Source organism: Varroa destructor, unplaced genomic scaffold (genome assembly GCF_002443255.2).
Source record: "Varroa destructor unplaced genomic scaffold, Vdes_3.0 BEIS01000002.1, whole genome shotgun sequence".
Taxonomy (NCBI): Eukaryota; Metazoa; Arthropoda; class Arachnida; order Mesostigmata; family Varroidae; genus Varroa; species Varroa destructor.
In genome coordinates this window covers 36,713,927-36,729,381 of record NW_019211455.1, presented here as the reverse complement: position 1 = coordinate 36,729,381, position 15,455 = coordinate 36,713,927, and the positions used below count along the sequence as shown (strand labels likewise).

The 15,455-nt window shown below is 38.4% G+C and overlaps 1 protein-coding gene across 1 annotated transcript in view; it reads right to left on the bottom strand.

Moving 5' to 3' along the window:
* Positions 1–4,466: 4,466 nt before the first annotated feature.
* Positions 4,467–15,455, bottom strand: part of LOC111245932 (uncharacterized) — a 34,344-nt gene continuing 23,355 nt past the window's right edge. The window contains exons 9-12 of the mRNA XM_022794946.2: positions 13,501–14,646; positions 13,004–13,272; positions 5,321–5,615; positions 4,467–4,947 (exon numbers count right to left, since the gene is read on the bottom strand). Coding sequence (XP_022650681.2) covers positions 4,796–4,947; positions 5,321–5,615; positions 13,004–13,272; positions 13,501–14,646 — 1,862 coding nt within the window. The 3' untranslated portion in view covers positions 4,467–4,795. The remainder of the gene's footprint in view (positions 4,948–5,320; positions 5,616–13,003; positions 13,273–13,500; positions 14,647–15,455) is intronic.

Sequence of the window (15,455 nt, the reverse complement as noted above, 5' to 3'; positions counted from 1 at the left end):
AAAGATATTGTTGCCGGGTGAGGGCGATGCAAACGAAGTGAGGAAATGGCTGCCGTACGAGTGAGTGAAACGTACACACACACACACACACACACACAGACACGTGCAATTATATATAAGTGCACGGAGAAGTATCGCGGTAAACAGAGCAAGCAACGGAGAGGCGAAAATAACCCGTTGCTACCATTGCGCGCCAATCAAACGAGGAAGCGCTTCAACATACAGTAATACTATTTCCTCTGATGCTCTTTACGAAGGCGTGATATTAGTTGATGCCTAGCTACTAGAATGGCTTGCCTCAGTGATACCGCTAGAGCTTGATATTCGCAAAGCTCTAATTGTCAGGTGCGAATAAAGCGTACACCCAAAGCAAAATTTCTTACTGCTACTAATTTTCTAAAAGCACTCGGTTTATGCAAGACCAAACTGCCTCCAGCAGTAATTATTTTCAAGAGAACATTTGATACCTCAAATATCTTATCGTCAAATCGTAGATATTTTGCCCTGTTTGCCTGTCGCATCTTTACCTCATAACTCCAACCGGCTGTTAATAATATGCTGTGAGACGTGTAGCCATACTTTTTTCCGTAGCAAGTTTGACGCTGTTTATGCCCTTATTCATTGTTCTCTATCCGTAAGTTGCTCGAACGTACGTACAACGTACATCTTATTTGCTTAGAAATAGCTCGCTGGAGGGAACTTTGGGGTCGGTTTTGTTGTCGTGTACCTGCTCGTACTTGGACTGAAGTTGATATTGTGCCACGTGAAGAAACTTGTTTTTGCATGCCGTTACGTTGACAGGTTTGAATTTAAAGGATTAGAACAGATTTCAGCTTATCATTAGGCGTAGATTTCTGTAGATCTATTACATCTGGGACCTTGTTTTTTTCTGTTTCATCAGCTAACAGTAACGTTGTTGAGAACATTGCCCGCAAAGATTAAAATTGTCCCAAAATCGCCGCAATTTCAGCAAAATTATTATCGCTCAATATTCTTAAAAGTTAAACAAGTCTTATTTTTAAATGTTGTGTTTTGCCAGACCCTGCTGCCAAGTATACCGATAGGATAAGCTGTCAATTTCAGGATCACTTTTATTGAAAAAAATCTCTCGGAAAAGTCATAAGTGGTTGTTCACTCTGAATGTTTCCGCGTCGATTACGTACGCTCACGTGCGATACGTGAAATTTTTGGCTTTACTGTACTCCTTAGAGTTGCCGTAACAGATGCTGCTTGACGTAGGATGAGTCTGTCTCGATTTGGACAACAATGGCGTTTCGCAACCATCAAGAATATGATGTATATCGCAAGGCATTTTTAATTGTACGCAAACATAACTATGTAATGATGTAGTAGAATAATGACGCGGAAGCTTTTTATTAGTGGTAGCTTGTTCGCTATATTCGTAGGTACCCTATATGAAAAAAATAATCGTCGATAGGCTCGGGTTCCAGAACCATGGCCATCCTACACAATCAAATGATCGAGTTGCAGTAATGAAGTGAACATTGTACCGATTGGCAGCTGCTGACATGAGAAAGCCTGTTCTTTAATTATTTTAAAGCAGCGAAAACCTTTATTTCGCAACAAATATGGCTAAATATTTCGAAAACGGCCTAATTGAAGCAAGTGCTTAGAGATTAAGCAGCTTTTTGAAAATCATCTACAGGTGCCAAGTAACTGCTCATCCTGTTCAGAACAGCTTTAGCCAGGATTTTATATTGGTAGTGTCAACAGAAGGTGATACCAACAGCAATTTGCCTTCTTTGTCACACCCACAGGTAAAACCCTAGCTGAAGGTGCCTTCGCAGTACTTATACCACGAGTTCACTGTAAAATACCTGCACGAACTGTATCGTTATATGGCATTGGCGGCACTGCAATAAAATCCCGACAAAGCGTGTAACTTTTGAGTCTAACGGACCACTTTGAAAACTAAATTCATTTTTGAGCTTGTTTAACATTTCAGTTAAGGCCCAAGCATATTCACCATAGTACTATATCCGGAATGTCAGCCACTTATGAGTAGACTTTTTATGAAGGTCGTCGCAAACACGTCTGTGTCAACTTACTGCGAATTTCTTTCAAAAAAGTATACTATTCAAATGAGTACCAAGAATTTCGAGCCATAACAACCGCATATGTTTCAATTACCTAAATCCAAATTTTACCCCTGTCGACAGGAATGTTACCCCGCATAGCTCTTTTTATCCGAACAGTTTCCAATTCAGTTGCGCAAGTAAATCTAGCTCTGGTCTCATTCTTTCTTCGGTTTCTTAATTGTATTGAAGCTTTTAGTTTTTTTTTTAGGTGTGTCTTAAAAACAGGAGAATCTCATTGGGGATTAGCCCTGCCGAATACCAGGACTGGCACATCAAGTTTTTTGCTTGAAAAACGCGACGTTATAACGTGGAGGTTATTACTGGTTCCCTCAGAGTTCTGGCCTATATTGGTATGTAACTTTAAGCAATCTTTTTAACATCGAAATAGTAGAATTTATTTTAGTGGTGAAAATATGCATACTTCTATGATAACCGAAAACGGGCTAAGACTTGTACACTACAGCTTTATTTAGCCTGAGTTGATTTTTTCAAACTTTGCTTAATTTTGTTCCGGGGGCTCCGCTTTTGTTTCCACATCACACCCGTAAAGGCAAGTTTTGCGACCTGTAATGACACGATGAGGTAAATTCGACTTCGTCGATGATCTGTTCGTGTTAAGCTCCGCGCTCGTTGGTTCAACGCTCTCGTCCGTCGTAAGAACATCGTTAATACTAAAAAAAAGACATAGTTATGTTTAACAGACAAAACTTGCTTCAGGACACCTAATTTCGGAGTTCTTACGAAACACGAAGCACGTTAAATTGCTTTCAATTTAGTCCGCGTATAGCAAACAGGCAGATGAATCTGACGCACTGAGCTCAATCACAGGTCAACTCGTTCGGTCAAAAACGTCAATCAAAGCTGGATCTTTTATCGCAACGTTTTTGACCGATCGAGTTGATTTCAATGAAATGCTGCAATTGGCGATGGTTCAGACACTACATTTGCCACCATTGGGGACTGAACTCCATATTAAATTTTTTTAGACCTTCAGAGCAGCGCATAAAGAGAAGCATGCGCGCCTTCGATTTTATCGTTGCACCTACTTATCAGAAAATAATTGATCTAAGACAGGATAGAAGTTTTTTTCTTCTCTTCGAGACGTAAAACCAATTAACTGTTCTTACATTTTTACTTCAGTTTTTTAAAGCTACCCTTCAGGTTTTTCACGGTTCATTTAAACCAGTATTTTTCGCAATAACAGACATTCATTCTAGCTTTAATCTAAAGTTTAGTTGTTAAAATCTAGTTTTTTTTTTACATACGTCAGTATTTAAGTACTAAAATGTACAAAATATGTAATGGTCGACAGGTCACCTCAGTTTTTTAATTTATTGGGCTAACAGTAGTTAATATAAACAGAAATGAAATTCAATTTGAAAAAAAGAGCATTTTTTCTGAAAAGTTAAGCATCCAAAAGATTTTCCTCTTGAGAGCGAAGTTTTTTCCCTAAAGAACCGACTACGCCACTGACAGCCTATAGGAATTCGACGCCAAACCCATGTGTTTGTTTCACTATGCAGCGATAAATTAAGATGCAGTGGGATGTATAATGGGTCGGTCAAAAAACATCCGAGGTAGACCATCGTTTTAGAGGGCACTCTGGGTCAAGAAAATGGAATTAAAGAAACCGTGCTCGTCATTAATTATTTTACCTCGAGCGTTTTGACGGTCACTGAAGTGTTCCCTAGAAGTTTCAAATTTTTGAGTCTGGTCCGCACTTGCTTCCATTCTTATTGCCCCTTTCTAGACTTGACTTCTTGTTAAAAATTAGCTTAATTCTGATAGAGACGATCAATCCACTGGAAAAGTTAAAGTTAGATGGGATTTGGTGTGGAACCTGAGCAACGAGTGTAACATATATTTTTGCGCTACGAGATAACAGATATCTATAGAATTTTGCTTTCTTATTTTTCAAGATATTCATTTCAGCAAAGTTACCTTTATTATGCTAACTGATGTGGAATCAATGGCCAATGACTAAAAGCTAACAAATTCAGCTGAAAGTACTGTCTACCCTTTTCCTAGAAACAAGCTGGCGTTGAGTTCCAATTTTTTGTATAGTAAATCTGGCACTGTTTCGCCACTGATTTCATAAGCGGACATTATATATATAAACTTAAGACGCCAGGAGAAGTTCTCCTCGAAGTCTGCAATGCCTGATATAAGCCACTTTGGTCACTACCTGTCATCATGCTTCAGTCTTCCTTGATTATCAACTTCAGACGACCAAAACCTGTCGCTTGTAGGCTACGACAAATGTGCATCTTCTTTGCGTGATTCTATTGATCTAGCAGATGATTATTAGGTTTCACAAGGCACAGGTTCCACAACAGAATAAGCTGAAAAGGGAATATATTGAAAAAAGCAGTTGTTTTGCGTCGGAATTCCCGATTTTTCTCAAGTGAGTTGGTACGGGTATAGCTAATTTATTCATTCATTTGGCCAGTAAACGTAAGAAAAAGGTGATGTTATGATTCGACTCGTGACTGCTTATATAGACTGTTCATCTAGTCTATATTCATAAAGGAATTGTCGTTTATGCTGATATCACGATCGTATTTTGAATAGTTACCCTGTCACGCATTCATAACTTGCGAAGTTAAGTACTGGGACCATATTCATACGGTCCGAAAGTGTGCTTCCAAATCGATGCACATATGGCAACATACGTTTCATAAGTCTGTCCAGCAGATTTATATGTAAGTGAAAGAGGACAATGTTTGGGGCCGTGTGAATGGTTCGCGTTCGCTAAACAGTAAGCGATACGGTACGCCTCTTCGGAAAAGTGAAGTTAATTGCCGGACCACCTGAGAGTTTCGCCAACAGCATACAGCTAGGCCCATCCCTATTCGAATAAACAAAAAAAAAAAAAAAAAAAAACATTTGCACTAACCCGAAATATAAGTAATTAGCAAATGTTGACTCTTAATTATTTGTACAATCTACGTTAACTAGCTTTTTTTTTTCGTTTTTTTATTCTTAGCACAACACGAAATTGATCTCTGCAAGAATCTATAGTATAATTTCTTCGTAGAGGTCCATTCATGAGTGCCCGCATGTTTCAAGACGACAAAACGAGTGATACGAAAACGAAAAATACGACATCGAAATAGAAAATTATAAAAATTCGAAAGAGAAATCATTAAGCGAACGACTTAATGGCATGGCGCCTAATAAGTAAATAAGCAACTTTAGAAGAATGTTTTAACCACACAGACCTTTATCTTTGGTGCCACGCAATCTTTTATTTTTTCGAGCATGCTTAAGAAGCTTGATAGCGATCTCATCATTTTCGGCTACAAGCTCACGAACCAATGATGCTTCTTCGCAGAAGCCAACGAGGCGCTCGACAAGGCAGTGGCCTACGACGGTAGCGCCACGTAGCGCTAGAAATGTATCCATATTCCTTGCTAAATACTGTAGCAGCACAGATCGTTGAAGACCTAGAGCGGCAAAATCCCACTCTGTCCAATTTTGCAGATATTTCGGTTTATATAGCGAAATACGCACGCCCTAGGTGTAGACCAAACAAAATGATGAGCAAAGACGTTGTGGATAAGCTCTAAATTTCAATGTTTCATGTGTAATGCCGAAAATAGAAAGGACAAATGTGTGGCGTATCGAAACCAGGTAAATAAACGGGTGTAACAAACTGCGAATCCAAAGCTATTTTCAATCAAACTTAGACGAGAAAGGAGATTTGGGACGAAACTACCCGGTAAGTATTACAACTCAATTCACACAATTCATGGATTTTGGCTACGGCCTGCCCATGTGCCTTGATTCTTATTTTTATCTTTTCTGAGGTCTATCCGGCGATTGCGTGCATTTTTTAAAATGAGCCTTCTTTGAAGTTTTCTCTTGCCATACATATTAGTTATGAATATGCTGTAGGGGATTGTTTGAAGGGTATTTTGGTGGGTTTTTATGTTATGCCAAACGGTATCTTATGTAGCGGGTCGTTCTTGGTACCGAACAGGAGCTCAAGATGAGCTAAATCGAAATGTTATAGATGTTTATATACGTGAATGCCAAATGAATAAAGCTTAACATGGTGTTCTAGGTAGCAGTGACTTTTCTTTGTATAGATATCAGCGACGAATTGAATAAAAGAGGAGAAACATATGTTTTGGGCGAAAATACATTGTACCATCTCAAACGTCCCCTTTGTTATGGGAAGAAAGCGCGTTGCAAGCTACTTTTAAATCTTTTTTTCGAACGAATTTTTTCAATATGTCAATTGCAAAATTTTGGCAGCTGATTTTAGTGCTCTAAAACCTTTCCCTTCAACATATGGAAAAAAAAATGCAAATGTTTTGAGTACATCTTCGAGAAAATTTCTGAGCTAATGTATTAACTGAAAGGTTATAGCGGCTGATATGGCAAATATTTTTGTTAAAGAATTACTTTCTATTATTTTTATTATTAATTATATCTGAGAGATTAGAAGAGGAAATATGAGAATACCATTTTGTTAATATTGCATTTTGTTTATAGATTTTTTTGCACCAATGGATAGGTTACGATGAAACCGAGTAAAATGTAAAAACCGAGTAAAAATATATATTCCTACAGCAAAAATGGGTCTGATGAGCAAACGATCTTGAGTAGACTATGATGTCTATTCTGCCTATATGGCAATGTGACGAAAATTTGTGTAGAGCTGCTCCTAAAAAAAAAGAAGTATTAATAATAGTCAATTACTAAAAAGTCAAGCCGAATAGGTTTCGCGCTTCTACCTTGAAAATTCCAAAAATGTATTTTTATGTAAGATATTAGTTTCTTACCGCCAATCAAAAGTTCTTGAAAAGCTAATTTGAATCGTAATACTATATAATAATTTATAATAATATAATGTAATATAATAAATAAGTGACATAACTAATGTAGCACACGAAAAACAACAATTAAATATTTTTATATTTACAGTGCATTATTACACATTAGTACAGATATTACAGTGCAAGAAAACATTTGGTACATTATGTAAATGTACAATATATACAATGTACAATATATAGACAATTGATTGAAATTAAATCATTCAATTTACACATATTTTAATCAATACCCAATTTTAATCAATATCCAATAGTTTTTTTGAAAAAAACTATTAGATACTGATTAACATGGCGGCTTCAGTTGTTTTTTGATAATATAAGTGTTTATAATATAACAACTTTTATCGTAAAAACCAATATTTCAAACTATTATTACTGCATATACTTTAATACTGAACGTATGTCGAATACACGGATTATATAACTGTTCAATTGATGTCTTAAAAAGTCATCGACGTCTATTGCTATTTTATACACTATACATACATATAGGTCTAGTATTGACTGGCATAACGTGGTCAACCTTTTTGTCGCGATTCTACAAGACGAAATAACGACGACGACGAAACGGCTGACTTCCTTGCCCCCTTGTCATTAACATAGACAACTGACCTGGTTCAGTGGTAATATCTAATCCCACTATTGTTTCCTATTTCACTGAAAAGCCGCCCTGATCAAGTAACAAGTCCAAGGAAATTAATCGAAGTCATTTTGTATGTGGACGAGTTCAAGACATTCAAGTCAAATAGATTCCAAGTGCAGCAAGCTTCAGCCTATTTTACGCGGCGCTCACAGATTTAATATTGACCGTAAACCTGACCAAGATGGAAGCGATGAAATTCAGAAAGGAAAGTAGGACGATGGCCTTTGATACTTTGTACATCGCGAGATCGCCTCTTGTTTATGTCAGCAGGTTTCCGCACTTAGGAAGTCTTCTCCGCGAAAGGCAGAGGTTTCACTGCGTACGTCACCAAAACATACAGGAAAGCAATGTTATTCGCATGAGGCTCAAAGTTGTCTCCTTGTTTATCCTTTGCAATTATTCTTAGCTATATACGCGTCATTTGGAAAGATCTTACAGTGAAGAACCTCGAAATAATTAGATCGCATGAAGGCCTTTTTGCTTAGTGGAATATTCAGACTATACATAGTAACGCGAAATCACCTCGCCGCCTCCTAGCAGAATTCGTCACTGCTGTTTGAAAACCTACGTCGACGCTTTGAGCTCTTAGCAACAGAGGCCACCTAAAAGCATGCAACCTTGGGTTTTGGAGGCGAAAACTCGCGGAGGCCGATAGAAATCTTTGCGCTCTGGATCTGACGAGGAACAACGAATAGAACGAGACAAATTAGCTACGAAGACATGTCGTCACTCTCTTTGCCGTGCATGGTTTCCATCATAATCTCTATTGAAAACAGGGTTTTTACTGTCCTGAAGGTCCACATAGGCGCTCCAGAAGTGCGGGGAGAGAGAGAGAGAGAGCGGAGAGAAGGGTAGGTACCGTGCCCTCGTCGATGTCTTTTTTAGTTAATCAAACAAATAGTTAACGGCAACTATTGTTTTTTCCTTTTCATCACTCAGAAAAGGATGCCGCAACATTATTTAGAATTCACATGCAGGAATGATGATGCTCATCTATAAAAAAATTAGCTATGCACCTCTTGGTGGGATGCGCTGCAATACAGTAGGCGCTAATAACATATTAGCCACCTCCGGCTAACAGATAAACGTTGACCTATATATAATGTTGACCTATATATATGGCTCAAAAGCGACCACTTTTTGCTCGGCCAATTCCTGACTGAAAGAACCTGTTGGGAGGTCCACTTAGTGTCGACGCGCGTCACAGACAATCAGCGGGACACGAATTAGCGAAACTGATAATGGGCGGCAACTCGTAACACTGGGCAGGTCATCCTTCCATCAAGGGGCGTACCTTTCCGAGACAACGTGACATATCAAGAAAAATTCAAGGAGAGGAGACTGACACGGCACGCATTGAAGACGATATTCCCAATGTGATCGAAAAAACTTTCCCCTTACAATTCAAATTATCTCAAAAATTACAGTCATTATCGACACTGACAAGGCCAAATATTAAACTTGTGTCACACCGTCGTCTTTCATCCTTAACAACACAATCCCAGCAGCAAAACTGCAACGTTCTTTTTTAAGATAATTTGTTCAAAAATCATGTGTGCACAATTAAAATTTTATATGTTTAAAGAAATATTTTCTACAATATTGTTTTTTCTTTTTCTGTACATATATATATATATATATATATATATATATATATATATATATATATAAAAGCGAGTATCTAAACAAAAAGAAAAATAATAATGAATGATGAATCATTCATATTATTTAACTCTCGTTACACCTTTCTTTTCTATTATAGACCTGGCAAATATTACATACCCACGCACTCTGACGAGTACGTTTCGAAACAAAGAAAATAATTGCCTCCCCAATACCAACACCCAACCCGTATTATTTTTCATCATGGAATTGCTTTAGGCAGCTGAAAGCCATTTGCCGACATCTTCAATACGGCTACATCGGCTACTAAATAAATAAAGGACAAGCTTTACGGAATTTCTTCCTCATTCAATCATATATTACAAAGTTTACGTCCGAGCATAACAACGGAATAAAAATCAATAGTGAACGGAAATAGTCGACCCATATGTATTTGATGTTGAACCACAAGCATTTGCCGGCTGTTGTGAAGCAGCCATTACACTGGCCCTTGTGCTTCATGTTCCCAATAATCACTACGGAGATATATACGTAAATAAGAATTAGTACGGCTGAATAGAAAACACTAATATACACCCTTCACACGTATGTGCCAAATACGTTAAAACGTCAGATGACAATGACTTTTTTTTAAATTCGATTTCCGTATTGTTTGCCCAATGTTTGATTAGAAGAAGTATACCAAAGGTATGATGAGTTAACACTGAAGGTCCTATCGAAATTCAGAAATGCGGCTTACGACTAGTGTATATGCAGATGTTCCTAAGTGAAACCGGCAACGTCCACGCCATCAAAGATACTGACCGCATGATACCGGGTGAGATCCCAAATCCCAGCGGAGATCTGAATCTCAGCATAACAGTTATCAATAGGATGATTCATCCTTGTATAGCTGAATGATGCGGTCGAAGCGATGGTCCATGTGAACGAAGTTTCTCAGAGCATTCTATGGGACCTCAAAACTTACAAACATTGGCTGTCCGCTACTAGTACCACTAATAGTTGTAACTAGAAAGGACGTCGAGCTGCAACTGGTCTATATATAGTCCACCAACAAACACAATTCTGACACTGCACTGCCTGTATATGCACTTACGTTATAAGTGGAAATTCGTACAGCTACAACGGCAGCCAAATAAATTTGCAAATATCTTTCTATTCAAGAGTTCAGATTAGGCGATTCTAAAGATCCGATAAAGGCATGATACTGATCCTACTAAAAATCATTTTAAAAATTGTAATTTGGATTACGATAACATCAGCAACTTCGTGATGGTACTCTGGTTTTGGAAATGTTAATATCTGGACAATGGGTCGAGCATTTGGGTCGACGTTTAAAGTTGTACAGTTCTCAGTACGAAGAAGAGATTAGGAAGAAGAGACCCGTCATATTGACTATTTGGTTAAAACTGCTACATAGACGTTCTGCAATATTATTGATGAAATAAGAATGGACTATGGACACACAACAATTTAAGCTCACCCTCGGAGATGTGTTCCGTTTACCCTTCGATTGAGTCGTAACGCTATTACCTTTGCCCACAATTGCTGCACGTTTGTGGATTACGATCAACGATTGATCGAATGAACGTCGTGTGAACAACGAGGTAAGCAGTAATTTGATAAATGGCTCACGAAAACCGTAGTTTATTTGCCTCGATCATTACAAACTCAGATGATCTTGCACTGGCGCAGTAATTATAGGACATGTTCGACGCGAGATTTTTCTTCGTCACGATAGCGTGTGCCCTGCGCGTCAAATGGGCCTACATCACATTTTTACCTACCACACATGTTTATTTACCTCATTTCCAACAAATAGGGCTAATACCCAGCGCCTAACTGGCACCCAACGGTTTAGCAATGCTCACTTTGCCAAACAGGCAAAAGCTGAACGACAAACAAAGTGCAATTTTAAGATAGATCATAAGAGGTATTCGAGCAAACGAAGGACGCTTCTTTTTCATTAATGGAACAGGTAAAACGTATTTATATGGAAAAATCAAAGCATGAACGTCGTTCTTCTGTGGTTACCACCTACACAGGTGTTGCTGTTCAGTTACATCGTACAATTAATTTAGCATTCGCAGTTTCTGTGGCCCGTCAAAATAACAGAACCGTAACTATCTAAATGTTTTCTGTTTGAAGCCTCGGTCTTCCATTTTACGTACAGTTCATAAACCAACGCAGCTTTTGATAAACCCCAATCTCCCTTTCGCTGGAAAAATAGTCGGAAAAACTCTGGGGCAATTTCACGTAACCGCTACCAATCAACATTAAACCCGGCGTTCTAGGCTCGACGATTCTCATCGAAATCAAATACAGATGTGTGAGCTATAAGCGTATTTGCGCGTCCAGAATAAAACCATGGTTACTACAAGTGGAGAAGTAGATGAGTCGTACGGCGCTGATGTGGACAAAAACCTCACCGACACAGTTTTAAGGCTTATATAGCAGGTTATTCGAAATCAGGTAGGGTAATCGGTATTTGATCGATCACTCTTCTAAAAAACAGATGATCTAAGGCACCGATCATATTATTTTAATGCCCTGTTCTAAAGATTGATGATGACACTATTCCAGTATTCTCCAAGAAGAGCTATGAACGTACTTTACCAATTAACCCTTAACTACCACGGAAAGGCGAGAAAATCAGCAACTGCTTACTTAAAAAAGAATATCTTAATACCCATAGACCTAAGAAGTTCCGCTATATTGATTTGCTACATAACCTATTATATTACCTCGATCTTCACTTATGGTACTCCAGTGATCCCTAAAGCTTATTGATTCGTAGTCTTTTACCTAGCCCTAACACAAAAGTGTCATTCTACGACAGCTCATAATAATAATAAATAATAAAAAAAAAAATGTCAATGAACCATTGGAGTTCGCCAACATGCAATCGCCCTTTATCCCTACTGGGCACCAAAATAAAAGACCGAGTAATAATAAACCGGGTTGCAATACACCGAGGTAAACCTTTCCTATGTATAATTTCTAAAGAAGGCCTCAATCCGGTTAAAAGAAGCATATTGCTTTCTCCATGATGAAGACACTGGATAATTATACATTCGATGTTCATAATGTTGTGTTGTAGCAGATCTTTAAGCTATGAAATTGCGTCGACAATAGCTAAGTTGTTGCATTAGCAATGTGTCAATATATGGAAACGTTTTTGGGCCATATGTATATACTAGCATCTGTTATATTATCATATAAATTAACAATGTTAATTATATTTATCTGTTATATACACGTGTCTTTCATCAGCTGAGATAACTCTTGTTTTTGTTACATGAAAGGTCTTATAATATATTTGTACCTTAATATACATACGTGTAAATGAAAAGTATGCTGTTCAATTATAGTACACGCTTTTGTATTATAACTTGAACTAACGCATATGAAAATTTTTTTGTGTTAATATAATACACATGCAATACATAAACAAAATATAGGCTTTGTTAAGGACGTGTTAGGAATTTAAATTAATATCTATACCTTCGTTCAATATAATATAATGTATAATACTGTTCGACGAGTTATGTTATTATTAAATATTTCTATGAAATGATTTTTTAGGCGTTTCCTTTCTTTCTAAAGCTAGGACGTTTGGCTTTGTAGCTACGACATGGCCCTGCCGACCTTATTAACGTTCATTCCGACGACAAAAGCAATCGGTCACTATATTTTGCCTTGTACGAGGCCTTTAACCACGTTGCATAAATGCAGGCTATTTGGAGCCAGCAAATAACGACTGAAACAGTATCCAACTCTAGCGTATAACGTACCTTCACTTTCGATGAAAATAAGACATATTTAGGTGGTATCACCACGTAGGTGAGCGGTATAGCCATAGGTCGAAAATAGAATTTGTCACAGAACGCGCTCGCGATGTGTGCGGCCATAGCAACAATAATGTTCCGTGGACTCAACAGCGCCAGGTTGCGTTTATACATTTGGAACCAGCGGGTCGAGTCAACTGGGGCTGGGATGATCATAAGACCTGTGCGCTGGTCTAGCTCTATGGCACATGATTGTAGAACACCCACATTTGGATCTATAAACACTCGATAAGCATTCCACTTGAATCAGATTATTGTTAGATTAGAACATACCCTTAAAATATACACGCGAATGATAGACATTGAAATAACATTTTGGTTGCAGATTATCAGATTGTTCGTATTAACCTTATAGTCGGTGGGGGTTTTCCGTGTCAAAAGTTGTGTCAAAAATTGATGTCAAAAGTTATTTTATAACTTTTAAGAGTTTTTGGATAACTTACCACGCTCCTGTATTACGTGGCAATACATTGATTTCGCCAGATATTTAAAGAGTAAATGGCGCCTCGCATCTCCTATCGCCAAACCGTTTTTACTACAATCTTCTGAATTCGATGAAAGAGCTGGGCGTTCGTTGAGCACACGACCGTTAAGTGGCGGGAACGGCTTCATCGAATAGCATCGATCTGATGGTAGTGAAAGCCTAAAATACCGCTCTCTTTCGTTGATACTCCGGCTGCCAGTTTCTGTTTCCGCATCCCTGGTTGAAGTGAAAATCGTATGATCTGACAGTTGCATTGACGTGGGAGTGCCCATCGTCGTGACTTCAGTAATACGTGATTCTTGGTCGATGTTCCTGGGCCTTATGCAAGGTCGACAAACGCCCTTCATCGAGGCGGACCGTCTTCCGACTTTACACCGTGATAGTTGTCTGTCTGGCGTGGAGCGGACATTCGAAGAGGTGTTATAGTTGAAATTTTGTTTGGAAATATTGCTTGAGCTTGTATCCGCTTGCAATGAGCATTTATTACAACTGTTTGGTGAAATCTTTTGCATTTTGCTTACAAACTCATGCTTAGTTCCTTCCCTTCTTCTTCTCATCTGAGCAGCCTCCCCCGCGGCGGGGTCGGAGGGAGCGAGAAGTTTGTGAGACACATCTACTGGTTCTGCCATGGTTCCAACGCACTTCTGAGCACTGCCACGTGCATGATGGTCCCGAATATCTTTCACTGGAGGGATTGAAAGAGCGTTGCCATCTTTCGCCTTCCTGCTGTTTGGTTCAGTCCAGCGAACATACTCCGACGTTACACGATAACCTTTGTCGCAAATAATCGGATAGTTCTTTGAACAGCTTCCGCCACGAACTGCAACTGTCGTTAGACATTCGTAGGTTGGTGAACTATAGGAACTACATTCTAATCGTCGAAAAGGATCCACTAGGTTGTCAAGTGGTGCATTAACGTTTCCCATAGCATAGTCTCGAAGGTTTGTTGGCGTAGATGAATCTTTTTGATTGGTATCAATGGGATACGAGGTTCGATTAGTTCGTACCCGAAGCTCGCTCTTTTGTTTTGTCGACGGATTAAGCTTGGCTGGTTTCCATTTCATATGACGAACTGCGAAAGCTGGTACTTCCAGACCTTTCGGCACTGCAATATCAACGTTTGTACGTCTTTGTAAAGCTTTAACTGGACGACCTTAAGCTAGCCGGGAAGCGGAGCCATATTTGACAAGCTTTCTAACGTTTAAATCTTTTCCTTAGAATACGCATATCGTTACATTCAAAATTCTACGACGGAACGCACAAAACTGAATTTTATATGAAAAGGCCATAAACGAGCTAGGAAGTCTGCCTCTACAAATAAATAAATAAGAGCTGCTATAAAGGTTATTTTTTTCGCTAACTCGTTTGAGGTATCTAATTTTTAGAGGTTGTTCTGAGAAAAGCATTTTGGCCGAAATTAAAGATGGCTCTGTTAGGATATCATAGTGAGTCACTATCAAACTTAGTTCGAAAGTCTTGTAGAACAGTAATATTTTTCAGCGATATTTTTTTCACACTTAGCATATCTACCCACATCAGAGTACCCGCAGTGAAATCACAATTTCCAATTAGAGCATAAGAAGAAGGGGCTTCTAATAAAGCCATATTATATCGTTAAGGAAGACCTGGTAATTCTTCAGCTTCTATCATAGCAACTGCATTGAAAAACATCTTGAAAGCAAAGTCATTCATTATTGGCTATTACGTTGCGGTCAAAGTTCTGCGTCTTTTGAAATGTATTAGTTTCGAAGTAACCAAACAAACACTTTATACTATAATGTATTTATTTATATACTATAACTTCTGATTTTCCCTTATTGGTTACTTAGTGGTTATTGGCGTTATGGAACCCTCTGAACAGCAGTGCAGTGGCATAGTGCAGCTTTACCAGACAATTTCAATATTTATTACTTT